The following is a 21,559-nucleotide window of genomic DNA, read 5'->3' on the forward strand; positions in this document are numbered from 1 at the left end:
GATGAAATTAAGAAATTCGCAGGCGCTAGTTGGAATCGGTTGGCGGAGGACAGGGCTAATTGGAGATTGCAGGGAGAGGTCTTCGTCCTGAAGTGGACATCAAATAGGCTGCTGATGACGTTGAAACATTACAGGGCTGCCACTCGCCACTGTCCCGCTTTTGAACCAGGTGGAAAGGCGAAGACCAACTGCTAGAGGAAAGACAAATAACGCCAAGGAGAAGCATGTGTTCCAACTCACAGCGGGCGACTTCGAACCCCCGTCCAGCAAGCCTCCGGGGCCTCGCGGCGACAGATGGGCCAGTGGTGGTGATATGATGCGTCACCTTGTGCGATACGGGGTGCATCGTTTCCGTGCTTCGTGAGTTGTGGGACTCGGCAAGTATGTTGTACATTTAGAGCAGCCGAAACGTACGAATGCCAGATGAGGTGAGGTTGGACTGCAGGCCAAGTGCATCCAGGGATGTGACTTTATTCTTTCGGCACCGATCGCGAACACTCACATCTAGGTTGAAATGGCTGAGGAAGTCTGCTCCCAGTATAGCAGAGCTTACGTCGGCGATCACGAAGACCCATCTGTGCAAGCGCCGGAGTCCGATGTCTGCCGTTGTTGAACGGAGCCCATACGATGGGATGACAGTGTTGTTAACTGCGTGTAGCGTGGATGTGGATTTGCCTCGTTGCCGATCTTCGGCTGTTGCGGGAACGGTCAATAGCTCGGTTCCGGTGCCAACGAGGAGGCGGGTGCCGGTGATGCGGTCGACTACAAAGAATAGACAACTTGCGCGAGGGCCACAACCGGAACCCGAGGCGGTCGCTGGCCCTACACGAGCCACCAAATTGTCACCGACAAAGAGCTTTTGAGAGTGCGCATCTGCATCCCGCACGTGCGGGCTGCGTGTACTCGGCGGCCTGATCTGGGGTCGTGTGTTTGGCGTGCCGCTGTCCTGCGGCCCCGCGTTGCATGTTTTCATGCTCGCGTTCCACCAGCTATCTCGTCGGCCCATAGCTTCGCCTCCTGTCTTGCTGATTCCATACGCATCGCATTCATCTGTCGTGTCTGCTGAGCCTTTGCGCTGTTACACTCCTCTTCCGCCTGATACTTCGAGGGCCTATTGTTGTACCTGCAATTAGAGGCCTACGGGCGACATAGCGCAGCTAGCGCATCTGGGCCACGTCTATTCGCGGATAGCGCACACACACCCTCGGGTGGTGAAAGGATACGCCAAGACAATAGTGGCTTGCGAGCGGAAGCGTGGAGGTGCGAGAGCAACGGCGAGCGACAAACTCTCTTTCCTTGGGTGGCCTCGAGTTTGATGTTGGCTCTGACTAGACCCAAAGGAATACTTCGTACTTTCAATTCGCAGAAGGTTTATAAATGGAGCGGAGGGATCAAGGTACGTTTCGTACTATTAAAAGGGTTCACATACTGGCAAAGTCTGTGAAGCACGGCTCTAGCTGCAGAGCAAGGTATATTTCTCACAACTCCAAATATGTTACAAACATAATACTTGCTTTTATCTTGTCATATACATTATGCTAAAGAAGACGCACGTTAAGGAACAGGTATACTGTGTCTATCACGAAAAATATAGAGTTCCGCGAGGACAACTATAGACGTTGTTTCGACAGAACACTACCTTGTCCTCCGCACTCTTTATTGTCCCACTTTCCTCATTGTTCGGGCATGAAGCCATACAACATGCCTAAATTGAGACTCGTTTGCGATATACCAAAACTTTCGGAGCGAAGCTTGTATTGCCTCACATGTGGCGCTGTTGTGGTCACCCAAAAACCCAGATGCTCCCAGAACAGAGCAGCTGCGGGAAAGGACGCCTTGATGAGCTGACAGCTGCGCCATCGCCGGAGCGTGAGTCACAAGCAAGTATTCCGGAAGAAGTCAGAGCTGTCTGGCTCCCGCCGGGCAGAGAAAGGGCAGGAATGTGTTTCGTGCGTGCTGCGCCGGCTTCGTTTCATTTCACTCCATTCGCGGAAAACATGGAATGGCCACGCGCTGGGTGTTCCCCCGAGGAACGCAGCGTTCGACGAGCGGTGGTGAGAACTCGTCCGTAAAAGGGCTCGCCGTCGGCGCTTCGATCCAGCTATAGACAAGAACGGCACTGAGAGCGGCGCCCGAGCCCAGGCAGTCCGACAGCAACCAGAAGGTCCCGAGCTGAGAGGGCGGGAGACCAAATTAATTCGGCACCGTTGCCTCTGAGGTAATTAAGCGTGGCGAAGGTCAATTGCACGCAGGCCAAGCTTCGCGCACTCCCATTTTGTGGTAGAAGGGTTGGTCATTTTTTTCACTTTGATTTTTTATTTTGAACGTATTGTTAAAAATAGCTTTGAGAGTACTTTCGGCCGTTTCGGAAGAGTTATCTGAAGAGGATATACTTCTCTCGGAAAATCGCGATCTCTATGTACGTACGATTGAAAAGATTCAATAATAATTTCTTTAATTGTTCGGTATGAGATATGCCGAAAATTGACCTTGAGCCTATCGAAAAATCTCATTACGTGTATGCCTCGTATGACACGTATGGCGCGCCTTATGATGTGTTGCATACGTGTCATATGATATTTTCTGATAGGGATATATTAATTATGCCAGCATAGCGGTAATGCTGAGACTAGAACCAATGCTGCGATCTGCGTCTTGGAAGCAGGCGAAATGTGTTGGCGCTCCTGTTAACATTTTAACAAGAGTTCCATAATAGTTTGGAAGGTTAACTACAATGCCAAAGCATAATTTAGTACATTTTGAGTACGTATGCCTCCAAAGTTCTGCTACAGTCTCAATATTTCGGCTCTGCAAATGGGACTCTACTACGTCTCGGTTCCAGTTTTGGAATTTTAACACGTAATGAAACTGTAAATTTTATTGGTGTGTCGTTTTAATTAGTTAAACGGTCATTTCACTTAGCATGCAAGTAATATCCGCCTCTTAACGAAATTAATTCGAACGAACTGAAGTATATCAACCTTCGCAGGTGATCTTCCAGAAATTTATTCCTACTAGAGAAAAAAAAATAACGAAACGAGAAACGCGGGCGGTACTGCTGGCAGCGAAATGTTAATATCGCCCGATAAAATACACATGCTTCACATGTCAAGAATTAGTGTGTTCGTTACATCGGGAAGACTTTGAAAGCGTGCTGTTTTACAGAGTTCAACATGGATGCATCTGTGTTCTTGCTTCATACAAAAAAAAAAAACGGCTCGGTGGGATACATTGCGACCACCGCAACCAGTGGCTAAAATTGCATTTTGTCAAGATAACATCGTGTAGATTGTGTTCAGGATTTACCGTTTGCTCAGGACCAGTCATCTTGCAGTTACCAGCTTCCCTTGTTTCAAAGGCGCTTACATAACTTCCCAGGAGGGTGCCAACGCGGTACTTCGTTTGAGAGTCGCTAGCCAAAGTGAGGAAAGCGCCCTTCCCTCCCTTACACCTCGTTCTACCGGAAGGTGGCGCCACCATGTGTCATCGCCCCCAACAGTCTCGTGCCGTGGAACAATTGAAGCGTGACCCTTACGGTAATTCTAGCACATCTCGGGTGGGCTCAAGGAGCCGAAATAAACACCTCACATTGTGAGTGAATCAGCGCAATGAACTGGACAATGCGGAGAGCACAAAGGAAACACGACACTCGATGCTTGTGTTCTCTCCGGTTGGTCCCATTCAGTGCGCTGCTTCACTCACACGGTATGATGATAGTCACCAACTCGCCCTACTTTCCACATTGTAGAACTCAAAATCAAGTCCTCCGAGACTGGCCTAGAGTCGACGTTTCCCGGAGAAGAAACTGAAAACTCGCAGAGTTATCCATAGCAAGGAACAAGGGCCAACCATATAAGGAAATGTTTCCTTTTATCTCGAATTTCTATCACATCTTTACTTTATCAGAGGGCCTTCGCTTTAAACATGAAGAAGCAATATTGAAACCACTTCTGACATTGAGAAACTCACTGCTCGAACGTTTAACTAAGGTGAAGAAACAATCATATGTCGTGCCAATGTGTCCCCTCTGATTAGGATACCTAATCCTTAGTGCTCGAAATGACCATCGAATAAGAGGTTTTTTAAAGATTTCTTTAATAAATTCAAAAATGATGCTTAACGCCTCTAAACCGCGAAGTAGTTTTCTTAGATAACTGCCTGGACGTTGTGTTTTGTAGGGCAAGTAAAGCGTGTCCACCTCTGCTGGTAATCGAGCAGAAAATGTAAAGAAATTTACACCTAACAGGGGATCGGAAAGAGAAATAGGTTCTAACTGAAAGAAAGATAACAAGGAATATGTCACATGGGATCAATAGCCTAGATAGAGATAGCGGAAATCAACAGTGGCCAGGTGTCCATTATACATTTTGCCTGTGACCATTTTCATCCAACTATCATGTTATCTCTTTCGCGCCACACAGGCGTACTGTGTCGAAAGTAGTCCAAAGTTTCTCTCGCCCGACATCCGTTCTATGAACAGAGCCAGGATCTTCTTTTGTGAAGTGTACACGTGTCCTTCCATTTCTCTGCCGCACCGGAAACCGTGCATACCCACCTGCAATGCTTCTATGCTGTTTATAAGCCGCATACGCCTGTTTCAGATTAACGTCCTGCCCGAGATCGTCGCCGCCGTTGGTGACAAGATGGAAGTGTACCTGGACAGCGGAGTGCGAACAGGTGCGGACGTGGTCAAGGCACTCGCGCTGGGAGCTCGGGCTGTGTTCGTAGGACGACCTGTACTCTGGGGACTCGCATACGACGTAAGACAGTTTCCTTCTTTTTCGATGTCTTACGGGAACGTTGCACCGATCCTTCGGGGCACGTTCAAGGGTGGCCATTAACAAGCGGCGCTTTTTCTGCCTAACCGGTTGTGCACATCACTTCAGTCAGCCTGTCAGAAAAAAAGTGCTTCTCCGAACATGTGTTTGCCGTCGCAAAGGTCATGGTCCCGTTTCGCTGCTGTCACATCACTGCATATGACGACGCAGACCTGGTTTCGCATTTACGAGCAATTCTGCATTCGCGTTCTAAACCATTCTTCACTGCAGCTCGGCCTCACTCTGTTTCGCATTTCACGTTTCTGGGTGATATATTCGCTGATATTACTAAATGCTCATCGCCACCATAAGACGCTCCTCCACTTTGCACTTACGAACCAACGCGCTCATGCGATTTAATTCTACTGCGCTTCGCTGTATACCGAAGACGTGGCTGATCCCCTCGATGCTTCTGCCGGGCCTATGTCTCGTCTATGGTTCGTACACGTTTCCACCCAATTTAGTTTGTCTTGAAAATCACACCTGTACTTGGTGTGGCATGTGCGTGGTTTCCCCGGCTCTTTTGATTTGCATTATTTCTGGAACTGGCCAGTCGTGCGAGACAGCAGCCAGCAGGCGTAATGCATGTAGGCGGGACGAAAACCGAACCCACCATGAACCATCATTGGCACAGTGCCAATGAGCATTTGAGGCTTGAATCCTGGCTCTCCATGACGCATCGTGCAAAAATCGTGCAGCATGCCCGACGGGGCAATGAGGCAAAGAAAGCTCCGCTTTAATTGCTATTTCACCATCGATAACAAATGATATTTGTCATAAGGGCAGTTTATGTATGGTTGTCACCTTCGCATGCCTGGTTGGAACTTTTTTTGCGAGTTGTGCTGCAAGCCATAGGTTCCCCCCAAAAAATGAACTGCGTGCATACATTGCCAAACAATTACCAAATTGAACTTCGATTGGATATAATTACAGAAAAGCTTTGCCTCTTCCTTCCACTTTCCGATTGCTGGCCGCTGCTCCGCTTTACACGATGGGTGGCGAAAGGTCAACGTTCGAACTATACTTATTGGCTTTGTAGTAGTTGTGGCGGGATAGCGGGCTTGGTCCAACACGGTACCACATTTATTATGAACCTTCCTTCGTGTCTTCCTATCATATCGAGACGTCTTCTTGCTTACAAGATGAGGCGTTGTCGGAGATGGTGAAAGCCGGTCCCTCAACGAGTGCAAAGGAGGTGACACGGGGAAGCCAGGAGCTCGACGCACCGAACACATACGCGATTTTCGCAACTTACAAAAGTGGGCAAGGCATGTGTTGAGCGCACAGGAGACAGACTCGGAAGAAACGTTGAGCGGGGCAGAAACTTCTTCGGTGCGCTGAAAAGCCCTGTTTGGAACGCGACCGCCTACTGGCTCCCAAAAACGAAGTTAAGCAGCGTCGAGTGGCCGGGAGTAGTGCAAAGGAACGTGGCGGACATTTCGCCTAGAAACGTGAAGCGGATCAGCCTCGATAGGCACCAGGCAGGTGGCTTGAAATTCGAGTGCTCACTTGCGCGGCAGAGAGGCTTATAGCGTTGGTACCGTGCGACGAAACAGCAGTGCATGGGGACCGCACGCGTCATTCTTATGGGCCCAGACAAATTTTCTGATAAGCGCTTCATACGAAACGAGTTCCGGTTGGCTTGCAGCGATCGACGATGTCTACGGTGTCGGACAGTCACATGCAAGATTACGTTGGACGAGATTCCATTCGGAATCTCGTCCAACTCCGTCGTCTCGCCTATGGTCGAAAATGGTAGCTAGGCAAGCATGGCGCGTTTCGTAAGCATCAACTGTTGCGTGTCTCAAGATATTCTCACGGCGCGTGGTCCTCGCCTAATATTTATGCATTGTATTTATTATTTTCTTCTTCAACCGAACGCGGCAACCTCCACATGAAGTGAAAACGTGCTAAAGTGAATAAATATTACAGTGCATTGAGCAACGGCAATGCTTGAACATTTATAATGTGCGTGCTCAGCTTGTAGTCTTCTGAATTCTTGGAAAGTGTGCGTTTTATGGAGGTGTTCTCTCTCCAACGCTATTTTCCGCTTCGCAGGGCAGGCAAGGTGTTGACAGAGTGTTGCACATATTGAGAGAGGAACTTGAACACACTATGCGACTCCTCGGTGAGCTACTCGCACTTTTTTCTTGTTCTATTGACTATCCACTCCGTATGTTTTGCGTTTTTGAAGTAACATAAGCCTACACGATCTCGCCCCTCCCCACCCCCCACCTCACCTCTCTAATAAGAAAGAAGTACAGATGCCTTGCTTAGTAGCCCCGGGAACAGATGAACGTTCCCATTTGGAGATTTCTAGTATTTCTTGTTCCTTTCAATAAAAGGTTTGGGATTGGGAAAATAGGACAAAACGAAGGGCCAGCTATCCCTAAACCATTAAAAACAATACCCATCGACGTCAGAATTTTGTGCCCTGCTGCTACACCATGGGCTTTATGCGATGCCGTAGCGGAAGGCTCCGTCATGAATAGAAATTTTTAGAATAGCCGCCGCTCAAGTTTGGCGCCCCAAAGAGCTTTGAGGATGTTAGCACTTAAGCACACAGTAGTGAAGACTTTTAGAACAGGGCGTTGCTTTCATGGATTGGATCTTGCGCTAACAGCGTCATTAGGGCGTCAAAGAAAAGCTGTTAGAAATAAATAAATAAGATATATTAATTTATGACACGAAGAGTAATTTTTACTTTCCTGTTTTCGCATCTATTTGCAATGTAGAGGTTATTCTATTAGCAACAAGCAATTAGCTGCACTTAGCCTTGTGTAACCAACTTTGCGTGCGTTCACCAGCCAAGCTAAGCCGTGCAAAGCCTACAAGCCAAGAAATCGACAATCAGATTCGGAATCAGTGGTGTCAAATGAATCAATCTTCCTAAAACACGCTAGTTCAGAGAAAGCGATAACCGCAGTCACTTCTCCTAGCTTGCGAACTTCACGCGTTACCACGAACGAGTCCCGTTTGGTGCTATGTTAGAGCCGTCGCTTCGATGGGTGCCGCCATGCTTGTTGACGCAAATCTTTTGGGGAAGCTTTTGGGGCTCCCACTAAATCAACGAAATGGTGCGCCGGACGAAAAACCCAAACGCAGTTAGCGTCTCGCGCATGCGCAGTGGCTTCGACGCTTTCTTTGGGCCGCCAAACATTTCGGGCCCCTATTCTGGAACTCTCCAACCCTCTAAGTCCAGTAACTTTAGAGGAAGCTTTAGCTCGGGTGCTCCTACCTAAATACATGTAAAAGGAGAATTCGTTTTTCACAGCAACCACTGCATTAAAGTTGACGAGCTTTGCTGGATTTAAAAGAAAAGCCTAAATTCTTGCGACTATTTGTTACCACTTTTTCTTTAGGTCGTCATTTTTTTACTGAATATCGGCAAAAATCGCAAGTTTTCAGAAAACGATACTATCAGGTTTACGACTCTGTAATTCAGCAAAGAAAAATGATATGGCCATTCTGTGAGTTGCATCTAATACTACATCTAAAGCGGACAACATTGATATGTTACACATGAACCTCAAAAAACTTGGTAATATGGAAATACGGTTTTTGCCGAACAATTGTACACAACGTAACAAGTTCACCTAATGTATCAATTGACATATCAAATTTGTCCGCTTTAAATGATCTAATGGATTCCGCTTCCAGAACCGCGATATCTGCTCTTGATGGAGAGCTAATAATTTGTAAACTTCGTGCTTCTATATCTTTTAACATTCTAAGTTTAGAAAATTCTTTCGAAATTCCGTTTCCAACTGTCAATAGAATTTATCCTTCTCTTTCACATCCAACAAATTTCTTTTTTCAGCGGTTATCTCAGAAAAGCGCTTTTTCGTTTTACGTGTATTTGAATATGCCACATCGGAGTTGGGCCCGAGCTAGGACTTCCTCTTAAACCCAAATCTTGGCACGGGGGTAGTTTCGCATTCGAACTTCATGCGAATACGGCCGCCAGCTGCGAGAAAGCAACCGTTGGGTTCAGCGGGAGAGCGCCATAGCGGCACCTGTGTGGGATTGCTTCCTCCGGCTTCGGGTAAATCCAGTGATTGTCATGACAGGGGGACAATTGACGCGCGATGGTCAACCGCAGACAGTGCCTTTACCTGCATGCAGTAACTTCATTGTTCTCGGGGCTGTGGAAGTGCATTTTGTGTTGTGGGGCAGGATGATGGGTTCATTTCATCTACATCATCATCATCCTCGTCAGCCTTGTTTATGTCCACTGCAGGACGAAGGCCTCTCCCTGCGATCTTTAATTTCCCCTTTCCTGCGCCCACAGAATACAACTTGCGCCTACGAATTTCTAACTTCATCGACCCACCCAGTCTTCTGCCGTTCTCGACTGCGCTTCCCTTCTGTTGTGACCCATTCTGTAACCATAATGCCCCACCGGTTAGCTAACCTATGCATTGCATGACTTTCCCAGCTCTATATTTTTTTCCTAATGTGAATTAGAATACAGGCTATCCCCGTTCGCTCTCTGATCCACACCGCTCTCTTTCTGTTTCTTAACATTACGCCTAACATCCTTCGTTCCATCAGTTTTTGCGCGGTCCCTAACTTGTTCTCAAGCTTGTTTGTCGGTATCCAAATTCCTGTCCCCTATGTCAGTACCGGTAAAGTCCACTGGATGCATAACTTTCTTTTCTCTGATAATGGTCAGCTTCCAGTAGAGAACTAACAGTGTCTGGCGTATGCGCTCCAACACATTTTTATTTTTCTGTAAATTTCCTTCTCATGATCAGGGTTGCGTGTGAGTGAGGCACATACGTAAGCGTACTGCTTCACAGACTCTAGATGACTCGCGATCCTGAACGCTTCTTCCCTTTCCTGGCTGTTGATCATTATTTCTGTCTTCTGCATATTAACCATCAACCCCACTCTTACACCCTCTCTGTTAAGGTCTTCAATCATTTGTTGTAACTCGTCCCCAATGTTGTTGAACAGGACAATGTAGTCTGCAAACGAAGGTTGCTCAGATATTCACCCTTGATCCTCACTTCTAAGTCTTCTCAGTTTAATAGCTTGAATACTTCTTCCAGGCACACAGTGAATAGCATTGGAGAGATTGTGTCTCCTTGTCTGACCCCTTTCTTTATAGGTATATTACTACTTTTTTATGGAGTATTAGGGTAGCTGTGGAATGCCTGCAGATATTTTAAAAGATATTTATATAAGCGTCTTGTACTCCTCAATTACGTAATGCCTCTATGACTGCTGCTATCTCGACAAAATCAAATGCATTTTCGTAATTTGTGAGTCGTATAGAGAGGCTGATTGTACTCTGCAGATTTATCGATTATCTCATTGATGACATGGATGTGACCTATTGTGTAGTATCCCCTCCTGAAGCCGGCCTGTTCCCTTGGTTGAGTGAAGTCCAGAGTTGTTATTCTATTGGAAATTATCTTGGTGAACATTTCATACAGAGTGTCCCACGTAACTTGAGCCAAAAACTTAAAAATGAAACGCGCGTCGGAAGCAAATCAAACGAAACGCATACAATTCGCAATAGCCAATAGTATCTCGGACGTTTTTTTTTTCTACGTAACTCACTAATTAATTAGGTTTAATTGCCTAACTTCTTAATTATTGGCTGAGGACCCCAATTATGCTAGGCAGATTTAAAGAGCACCTTCAGAAACTGCCGACCGAGTTGTTTCCTTTACGATACGTCTCAGTTAGACCTTATTTCAGGGTTTCAAAGACAGCCCACAATATATGATAAAAGCCACGTGACGGAGCGTTTGCGCAGTGGTATTGTGCTGCCCTCAAGCGTGCGTTCGGTGAATAAGATCGGCTGCATCGTGACTGGCGACAAGGAAGCGGCAGGGCTTTCTTTATCTCATCGGCAGCGCTCGTCCACCAGCATGCATTTTCGCCTTCATCCGACGGGAGCCGACCTTGTTCACGGAACACACGCTTGAAAGCAGCACATCACTGTGCAAACGCTCCGTCACAAGGCTTTTTTCATATTTCGCGGGCTTTTTTGCCACCAGGGAAAAAACAACTACGTAAGACGTATAGTAAGGGAAACAACTCGATTGGTGGTTTCTGAAGGTGCTCTACAAGCCTGCGTATTATACTTGGGGTCCTCAGCCAATAATCAAAAAGCTGGGTAATTAAATTTAATTAATTTTTGAGCTATAGAGAAAACAAAGAATATCTGAGTTACTATAGGGTATTGCGAGTACTATGCGTTCGGTTCAATTCGCTCCCGACATACCTTTCGTTTTTAATTTCTTGGCTCAAGTTATGTGGGACACCCTGTATAATACTGAGAGTAATCTTATTGGTCTTTGCTTTTACACTTCTTTAACGCCTTCCTTTTTGTCGATCAGCATAATATTGACATTCATCCAGTTCTCTCGGACTCTTTAGGTCGATAGACAGTTCGTATAAATGGCCGCCAGTTATTAAACCATTATGTCTCCTCTAGCTTTGACGAAATCGATTGTTATTCCTCCTTCTCCTGCCGCTTTTCTCCATTTCATGTCTTGCAAGGCCCTTCTAACGTCGTCGCTAGTTATAGAAGAAGCTTCTATAAGCTGCTCATTACTACTTCTAATGGAGGCATCGTGGCTCACCTGCGTGCTTTACAGGTCAGTAAAGAATTCTTCCGCTGCTTTTACTATATCTTCGAGATTGCTGATGATATTACCCTACCTATCTTTCAGTGCATACATCTTGGTTTGTCCGATGCCTAGTTTCCTTCTCACTGATTTCATGCTCCGTCCACTTTTTACTGCTTCTGAAGCGAGCTAGTTACGGTTTCCATTCATTGATTCTACATCATCTTCATCTCACGGTTCCAAGGCTGCATAATTGTTTGCAAGCACCAGCCTGAAATGGTCTGCTTTTATCCTTATTGCAATTGCCTGTTTCCTCTTGACAAATTTTACTCTTTCTCTTCAAACTTAGGTGATCCTAAACCTCACTAAAGTATGATCACTGCGCTTTACCTTACCTAATACTTCTATATCCTGCAATATGCGGAGATAGGCAGAAAGCTTGGAATCTATTTCATTTATTCTTTCACCATTAGGGCTTTACCAGGTCCACTTTCTGTTGTTACACATGCTGAAAATGGTGTTCATTATTCTCAGCTTATTCCTTTCTGCGAATTCTAGCAGCATCTCTCCTCTGGCGTTTCTAGAATGGAAGCCGTATTTGACAACATATTGTTCACCAGCCTGCTTTTTCCACACTTTTGCATTGAAGTCGCCCACTGCTACATTATATTGAGTTTCCGATTTTCTCATCGCTAATTCAACATCTTCATAAAACTGATCTGTTTCATCATCATCGGGACTGGAGGTTGGAACGTAGGCTTGGCCTACCTTTATTCTGTGCCAATTAGATTTTATTACGACTTACACAAGCCACTTTCTTCTTGATGTATAAGGGCCCACATAACTATGTTAGATGGGGGGGGGGCGGCCAACATGAATGGGGTGGTGTGTGTGTGAGCGGAGAAGGCAGCTGCTTGCAGTGGAACCTGTAGGTCACTCGAAAATCATTTTGAGATTAAAGCACTTGCCAAAAGCGTTTGCAACACAAATGCTACCACTAAGCCGTACCAACTTACCTATTTTATACATTAAACACAAAACAAACAGAGTAAACACACTCAAAGCGCTCTTATCCTCAAGTTAGTGAGCCAAACACCTAATAAAAAAGATACGCCGATACCATGCAGTAAGTGAAACTTGCGCGTACACTAAGCCACCACGACCGACCAAGCGCTGTTTCATCCTGCCAATCCTGGCACTCGTGATGTCGTGATGTCTCCCTTTCGGTGTCGCGACCATATGACTTCATCGCTTCCACCAACCAATAATAGACTCGACCACCTCCCACCATATGACGTCACTGCTTGCGCCAGCAAATGGGCGCGCGTTAATGACTCTCCGCCCGCCTTCCTCCTATCGGCACCCGCACCTCTGCACCTACTCACCTAAAAGATGTTTGTAGAGCGCAATTACCTCAGAAAGAAGAACGAATAGTCGTGATAGAGCGCTATGTGTAACAATGCACATTGCGCTGTCTCAATGATAAATTTATCCCTCGTTGCCGTCTGCCACCGTCCTCTCCACAGCACAACCACCACCGCAACAGAACACGGTTCTAATACCCGTGTCACACGGGCAACTCGGATCTCCTTCATACTTCCTTCCCTTAAAGGACCGCAAGGGAGTTTCACCTCAAAGGAGTTAGCTACGTGTCGCACGGCCTATAAGCGAGCTTTTGAAAGGTGCCGCTGGGGGCCCATTAGGCGCTGCTCACCTTGTACGCAGTCACGAAAGAAGCACGTTATATATTGCTAAAAAGTCTTGGGAAAGACGTGAATCACTCATTCCGCATGCGCGAGACGTCCGATTGCGTTGACCAAAACAACAACAACAAAAAAAAAAAAATGGCGCAGTCAGGCAAGCGCAGCAGCCATTCCGAGAATGCCCGGTTCGGGAGTCGAATGTAGCTGCTCAACTCAAATATATTTGTCAGTGCTCAAATACTATATTATATGCAATAAAAACAATTATAATTGCTGGTAAAAGTGAAATTAATAAAGATGAGGGTGATTTCTTGACTCGAAATTCAAGCACGCTGGGAACAAGAGTACTCCCTTCAGTCTGCAAGGGAGATCTTCCATCTCCTTTCGCTAAAAACTTCATTAAACTTCCTTTGCTAAAGGACTGCCGTGTGAAAGGGCGCGCATCTCCCTCGAGGTAAAGACGTCCTAGGTTGAAGTGAGTTAAAAGGACTTTAGTCGCGTCCGTGTGACAGCAGTATAAATCCATCAGAGCCACGAAGAAAGCTTCCCTTTAAAAAAGGGACGTTTCTTCTCCCGGGCTGCCCTTGTAGTTTCTTTGTGTTGTAATTCTCCAGCGCATCGCAATCACTGGACGATCGGCCGGTATCCGTGCAGGAGTTAGTCGAGCACCGCCCCTATCGCTCGCCGTACCACAAGACTCTGAAGGCGCTTCTGCGTTTCTTGAGGGCGACTGACCTGGTCGAACGCCTTTGACTTACTGGTGCCTACCACGCGTATGTGAAAATTCACACAACTTTCCTTCCTCTCTCTCTCACCTTTCTATTACCCCTTTTATGTCCCCCAGCCTAGGGTAGCCAACCAGACGCTTTTCTGGTTAACATCCCTGCCTTCTCCATTTCTGTCCGCCGCCTCCTACTGCTGCACAGCACGCCAATGCATAAGGGGAAGTTGTAGTGATGCATTGGTCCGAAGTTAGACTCTATCTGTTTTGTTCAGTAGAAACCACAAATTATGTGGTTTCTTTCTACCTCCCTTCTAGGTTGCTCCGACATTAAGGACCTGAACGAAGAATTTGTCATCAGCGAGAGGCACTGTTCGCGACCATTGCGATCCACCCTATAAGCCAGGAAGACATGGTTGCAGGGCCTGCTCAGTGGAGCGGTGCTGTATACGCTGCAAATTTGGAAGCCGTCGTAGAGAAATGACCCCGGACGTGCTGCTTTGTGTTTAGTATGCGTTAATGTTACGACGAACGACTATTTTCTTTTTCTGTGGCATTCTGTGTGTCTCCGACTGGTTATGGGCATCTATTGAACAACGTTCAATAGAAGAGAAACTTCCATAGATTTCTTATTTCCCAACATTTGTAATCGACGATACCTGAATCTCTTGTTCAAGGGAATATGTACCGGAATTTGTTGAATAAAAAAACCGCGTATGAAACCCTCGTTGGCTTTAGTACGAGTGGGATCCGAATAACGAAATCGCACCAGAATTCAGTTTCTTGAACAATGGCTGCTTTCTTTTCCCTTAACGTTACACCCATCATTCTTCTTTCCATAGCTCGTTGCATCGTCCTCAACTTAAGTAGAAGCCTTTTGGTAAATTTTTGCGCCTATTACCCACACCAAAAAGTACGAAAAGTATAGCGGTAATATCGGCGTGCCCGTTAATACGAAATTCGCATTGAGATTCGGTTTTGCAACAATGAGAAGGTTGCCTTGAGGTGTAGCTTCACACCAACGCCCGTTGCGCTGCCCTGAAGTCGCACTTGAAGGCAAAGGTCGCCGCCAATCGAAGTTTTGTTATCTACTATAAAAACCCAACCATTCCCCAACCCTGCCGTGTTAAGGCACCCTTCATCCTTCTTTCATGGTCGCGCGTTCTCCTTGTCTTTTCGCGTCATTATTTTGCATTTAGCAGTTCTCGAATAGACAACGCGGCAACGGCGAGCCAGGACTCGAATCACGATGAGCTGCACCGAAGAATACATTATTAACACCGCCAAAACTAAGGAATAGAGCCACACAGCGAGACTACGACGTCGATGAGTCGTGCATCCGCAAACAGAGACTGTTTTTACAAAGATTTGAATGTTATTTGATGCAGTTATTTGCCCGGGTTAAACGCGCAGATTAAATTTTTTTTCGTGCGTTGTAATTGAAGATGGAAGGTTATACCCTGAAAAATACGATAATCATTCAGGCACCTCAACCGTTTCCACCTCCCCATCCGCCAGGAAAACGGACAATTTTCTTTCGCCCGTCTCGGCCACAAAAGAGCCTATGTAGTTTGGCAGTTTGAGAACTTTTATGTAGTTGTTGCAGGGATGACAGATGCAGCGTGCAGGGATGACACGATAACGAAACGCTTCAGGATATATTTGGCCAAGACGGAGCTCTGTAAAGCTATACCCACGTCCTATCAAGCAACACGATTCCGCGTCGATCACTATACGGCCACCATGCAGTAGAAACAAATCCAAACCTTGGGCTCAGGGGGAACGCGGGAGCCGCACCGTGCAGCGGCGGGTAATATTTATTTATCTATAATTTACTGCTATGTGTTATGTACACCTGCTCTTGGATGCCTTGTTCAGGGCGTTATCGCTTGTTCCCCGTGCGGACACATGATCAACCCAGCATTGAAACAGTTCGTTGTCACTAGGTGACTTTCGGCTCCACAACCGTCTACGTCGGTCGCTACAGATATCCCGTCGGTCGCCTGTATATATGTAGTTTGTTTCAGTGCCCATCGCTTACGTGACTCCCACACCTCGGATTAATAGGCGAATCGGTCTACAATATCAATTCCTGCGACTTTACAGATTAGGGTGCGTGTTAACAAAACTGCGTAAGACAGTACAATAATAGACCAGCGTTCAAGCACTCGCTTCTCATGAGACATTTGGCGTTGCAGCGTTTTCCGGGTAGCAGCTAAAGAAGGTTCGACGAAGGGAAGGAAGCTTAAGGAGGTGTATACAAGATTGTGAAAAAAGATATATATTGTGTAACTGATTAAATCAAGCTGACTGGGGGACTATGCCACCGCCGTGTTTCAAAGAAGATGAAAATATATCATCATCATGACAATCTTTAGGATCGTATCGTGCGACTTGTCAAATCAAGCTGGCTATGTGACTACCTCAACGCCGTGCTTTAAAGGAGGTGCCATCATGTATTGTGCTACTTCTCTTGCGATGAGGGATGCGCGCAGCGTAGCCTCTATACCTGCGTCCTTGGCATTGCAGTTGCCTATTATTGCACCAGGTGGCACGCGATGTAGCAGTTGCATAGGTAGCTGTACAAGGTAGATAGATAAGTCTTGAAGAAAAAGAAGATTATCGAGATTTATAAATATTGATATAACGAGAAACATGTATGGCATACATAATTAATTCGAGCAGGCTAGGTGACCTATTCTCATCGTCCCGCTTGAAAGGGAATGCCATTCAATCATCATCGTTTGCATCGTATTGTGCCATTTGGCACGCAATGTCACCTGCGCGCCGCTTAGCGTCGATGCGCACAAACTTTGCATTCCAGTTCCGCTGTATTGAACAAGGAGTCCCGTCATCGAGCAGTTGCGTATAGCACTTCCGTGCTGCATGTAGCTAGACCTGGTTAACTCAAGAAGGCTAGGTGCCTATTTGTCACCGCCCCCATATTGAACGGCATGCGAATAAACCATTATACTCATCATCATAAACAGCGATGTACCGTGCCGTGGGTCAAGGTATTGGACATTTGCGCCATGTCCTATAGATACCTGTCTTTGCTCTACGGTACTTGATATGGCGCCACCTCGCCAAGTACGAACCACTGCTGAAGAAGCGAATCGCACAGCAACACGCATGGCTGCAAAGCTGAGTGCGGAGAGCAGGACAGGCCGCAGCTCGTCGACGCAAGGCGGGCAGTTCAGATCATTTTCGTGAAAATGACGCGGAGAGACTTTGCCGCAAAGACCCTTTAGTGCATGGTGCCGAAAATGGAGCTTCTATGTAGACGCTAAGCCAGCTTACGCTGTGAGTGTGCTGCATGTGCCAAGCGCCCCTGTGACTTTTTCTTAAGTGTCGACTTGAACATTCTTTAAATGTTATCTACCCGTTTTTGTTTAAATTCTCTGTGCTGCTGTCTATTGTATCTTAAAGTTATACTACTATCATTTTTATCTATCCATCGATTCCTAGAGGTTGGCTTCCTTCGGTGTTCCTTTCTTGTGCTCCAAGTAGGGCAGGACAAGCACAACAGTTTGTCTTTGCTCTACTGTGACAACAAAATCTATATTAGGGGAACCGAAACATATTCAAGCCAAACAGAATATTTGATAGGCAAACAAGATTAGGAATTCGCTGTAACAAGATAGGGCTAACTGAAGATTTCTGCATGAAACCTTTTGACCTACCGTCAAGTAAAAAACAAAAATTCCAAGCAAAGGTTATTCTGAATTAGCGCGTGCAACTTTAGGTGCTTAGCCATTAGTAATATGCCGAACGATTGAAAAGTGGGTGAGTTGGAACCCATCCATTCTTGGGCAGCGAACATAAAAACGAAACACGAGAGAGGCTATAGGACAATAATACAGGTTTGTCGTGTATTTTTTTGGTGTTACGTTCTTTGTGCGCATGACCACAGAATGCATCAGCGATATCTTTTATAAAAATATGTCGCGTACGTAATATAATAATGATCTTGAACTGGACAAAAGCAAACAAGCAACTCGTGTGGCATTTTATACCTCAGCAAACACCGATTGAAATCTTGAGAGACAGAACAGGCAACGAATGTGCGAAAGAGACCAGTTGTATTAGTCACAGTTACCCTACTGGAGATATCCTACCCGTTAGCTCTTGCATTGCCATTGTGGACCCTATATCTTGAAATCTTTGCATGAAAAAATGGAGAAAGAATGCAACTAACATTTCTGGTGAAACTAAAGGTGAACACGTTCACCTTTAGTTTGCTAAAAAACACAAATTAGCTCTTACAACAATACGCCACTACTCTTTCGAACATCAAATACAGAAATAAGGCTACGGATGTAGTCAAAACATTCTTACTGATTACTGAACAAATAAAAAAATCTCTTCATATATATTCTGTTCCATATATTCATTCTTGCGGTTTGCTTGCATTCTACACAATCCAACATTAAGAGATTGTCCGAAATGAGCATTATAAAAATAAGTTCTTGCAGCAACTCAATGCAGTTTATCTATTTAGTTTTTTTTTTCAAAACCTTTCGTCAATAAAACATTTTTTATCTATATGTTAAATTGTTCCAACACTACGGACCTATGAGAAGACTTTGTCTTGTCCGATAAGTGCTGCTGACATCAATTTCTATCTGCTTCATATCTATGGAATATATGACTGAGGGTTGCTTGATGAGGTGAGGGTATGCGGCAATCGTTGGAAAGCATAATAAATTGACGATATCAGATATCGTGTGCTGATATTTATCTAGTGCTACACTGTAAACGGAAATGAGCCGAAAAGGGCATTTTAAGGGATATGACCTCCCTTGAGACTACGTGCCTGAAATCCGTGCTGCCTTACATTGGTGTAGAAAGGTTCAGCGTCCTCCATTTCGCTCCCTCGCAAAACGGGGATGAAAGAAGAAAGAAGAACCTAATTCTGCATCCTTTTTAAAAGGTAATTTAGAATATAGAGGGCTCCCTCTAGCGTAAACGGAGTTGTATTTCTTATTTTATGCGTTATTTTATTTTACACAACCGTGAGAAGGAAACGAGAAAGGAGAGATAAATTGCCCAAGTGTTTTTTTTTCTTTTGTTGTTACTTCTGCAAATTTATACATTTCCAGAATGCAAGCCAACTTATTTAGGGCGATATAATAGACGATTTGTTCGTGTCGTCGACCACCATTTCCTGTCGCGCTGCCAGAATCCCCGGTCGGCACCCGACGACCTCACTTCGGAAGCAAGACCGTGCCAAACTTTGACGGCTTAATTCGGCCGCAGAATGTCCTCGCTTCTGTTCGTTTTCCTATCAACTAAAAGTGAAACTGAAGGCAAAGCCCGCAAAGCGCCACTGTCCTCGGCGCAGGTGACGGCTTATGTTTTGCTCTTCGTGGTTCTGCGTGTGTGTCTATATGTGTGCTTATGAGAGAATTTTGGCGGCCGTCGGAGAGTGTTTCATGCGCTGTGGAATCTCAGGAAAAAAACTACCTGCCCCACTGCGCATCACGGCGGTAATCGGCCACCACGTAACCATCGCCGTGTCGTGATCTGCGTACTACAATACACTTTCGTGGTTCGCGTGGCCGTGCTCGGGCATTCCCTACTACACCACGATATGAAAGCGGCTAGTGAAACCTCACCCGCAGTCCTCACAAAATCGGAGCGCGTACGGTGTCGACTGCTTTGGAAACGGAGCGCTTCGGATTATCGCTTACCCTGTTCCCTAATGTTTCACGCGGCCTTTTTCAGCTGCGGTGGTGAGTACGGCGCGGACCCAATGCGCTATGCGCATAATGCTCGCACCTTTCATGTCGCACTGTTCTAGACCCATCGGTCAGCTCAAGAAAACTCAAGGAGCTAGTGCCACACGAAAAACAGACATTTCATTTTTTTTTTCATTTCTCGCGTTTCACGTGCCAGAACCACGATATGATTATGAGGCACGCCGCAGTTGCGGACTTCGGAATAATATTGACCTCCTGGGGTTCTTTACGTGCACAGTTCCTTAATGCTCGCCACGCGGGCGTTCTTGCACGCCCTCGTATCGAAGGGCGGCCGCCGTGGCCAGGATTTGATCCTGCGACCTCGTGCTTAATTAATACTAAGCCTAACGCCAAGGACATTTATAGCAACCACGGCGGGCCAAAGACTCTTCGAATTTCGTCATCGGGTGCGTTTCGTAACCATGTCGCCCAAGTGTCGATATACGTTGCGACAGCGATTTGTGTCACAGCAACATTATTTTTTTAGGGCGGCAAATTACTGTTACGCAATGGTGTTGTGCTGCTAAGCACGAGCTCGGGGGATCGAATCCCGGCCACGGCGGCCACATTTTGATGGGGGCGAAGTGCGAAGACACCCGTGTACGTGAATTTAGGTGCACGTTTAGGTACCCCAGGTGGTCTAAATTTCCGGACTCCCCCACTACGGCGTGCCTCATGATCAGAAAGTGGTTTTTGCACATAGAACCCCATAATTTTAAAAACCGTTATGCAGCGTGAGAAATGCGAACAGCCAGCCTGTTTGTATGTTAAATGGAGGAACGCAGTGTGTGCACACAAGGATGTTCATTTTATCAGTTTTGTGAAATAACCTTGAAACTGCATGCATTTTCGTTGGGAAACCTGTACCTGCACTTTCTTGTACCAAATTGTTAATGCACAAAAGTTTGTGCCTTAGAAAGCACAGTTTCAGGCAGTTCCAGCATAAAACTTTTTTTCGCTATGCAGACGCTGCATTTTCATAGTCATGTGTTGCACATTTGACCAGTGGTGAAAAGGATGAATGGAATAAGTTCAAAGAGGCCTGCGAATTTGTCTGCTTGGTCAGGGTTTGATGTATTTTAGTAACATGTTCATGTGCAGATGTCGTGTGAATGCATAGTTGGACTTTAGTTATGTTTCACTGCATTAAAAGAAAGCACCTAGCCAATGTCCATTTTTTTTATTGTTTATTCCCCTTGGTGTCGACATACCTGAATATATTCTGAGTTTTTGTACCAAGAAAATGGCAGAGCATCACACATGGTAGAATGATTGAAACAAAGAAAAAGGAATGTGGCACGAATTGCCCAGACTCAAAAAGCAACAAAAAGGCTTCAAAGAAGCAGAGACGGTCAGACTTGCGAAAGCATTCGTTATTAGCAGGGTGGCTATCGCCTCCCCTTTCGAAAACTAAATAAGGCTGAAATGACTAAAGGGAGCTCTATCATCAGGACAGCTAGGGCTCCCAAAAACTCAAGTGCCAAAAAACTGGAGGCTCTAGGTATTCACAACACATATGGAGACCATGCCACGGCAGTGGTCACGCCACAGAGAGAAGGTCCAAATTCGACAGAACAAGGAAAGGCCCTGTTGCAAAAGGTGGGATATCGCCTGAGAGCGCAGTATGGCTGGCAAAAAGCAGTTTTGCGACCCAGACAAACAAGAGAGAAAATTATAGTTTCAGCAATCCCAAAGAATATGAGCATAGAACACCACCAAAGCAGAAGAGAAGTGCAATCAAAGACTTTACAAAAGAAATATGAAATAAATCGACACATATACCACGCAGATGCGTGTAGAGTGGTGTGTGCATAACTCCGGTGTGTGCATAATGAAGCCTTGGTAAATATGTCAATATACTAGCACTACCACCCAGTACTGCTGTGTTCCTGAATGATGGCTTATATTTTCAGGCAGCAATGGGTGCAGCGACATCCATCATTCGTTCATCGCTCGTTTTGAACAATACAAACCTTACTGAAAGGAAAGGGAG

The 21,559-nt window shown here is 45.8% G+C and overlaps 1 protein-coding gene across 2 annotated transcripts in view; it reads left to right on the forward strand.

The window, feature by feature from the left end:
* The window catches only part of LOC142592714 (uncharacterized), a 94,038-nt gene extending 79,471 nt beyond the window's left edge, over positions 1 to 14,567 (forward strand). For both annotated transcript variants that reach the window (XM_075704311.1, XM_075704312.1), the window contains exons 7-9: positions 4,602 to 4,760; positions 6,876 to 6,945; positions 14,144 to 14,567. In XM_075704311.1, coding sequence (XP_075560426.1) covers positions 4,602 to 4,760; positions 6,876 to 6,945; positions 14,144 to 14,226 — 312 coding nt within the window. In that variant the 3' untranslated portion in view covers positions 14,227 to 14,567. The remainder of the gene's footprint in view (positions 1 to 4,601; positions 4,761 to 6,875; positions 6,946 to 14,143) is intronic.
* Positions 14,568 to 21,559: the final 6,992 nt, after the last annotated feature.

The sequence above is a fragment of the Dermacentor variabilis genome, chromosome 9 (genome assembly GCF_050947875.1).
Source record: "Dermacentor variabilis isolate Ectoservices chromosome 9, ASM5094787v1, whole genome shotgun sequence".
NCBI classification, from domain to species: domain Eukaryota; kingdom Metazoa; phylum Arthropoda; class Arachnida; order Ixodida; family Ixodidae; genus Dermacentor; species Dermacentor variabilis.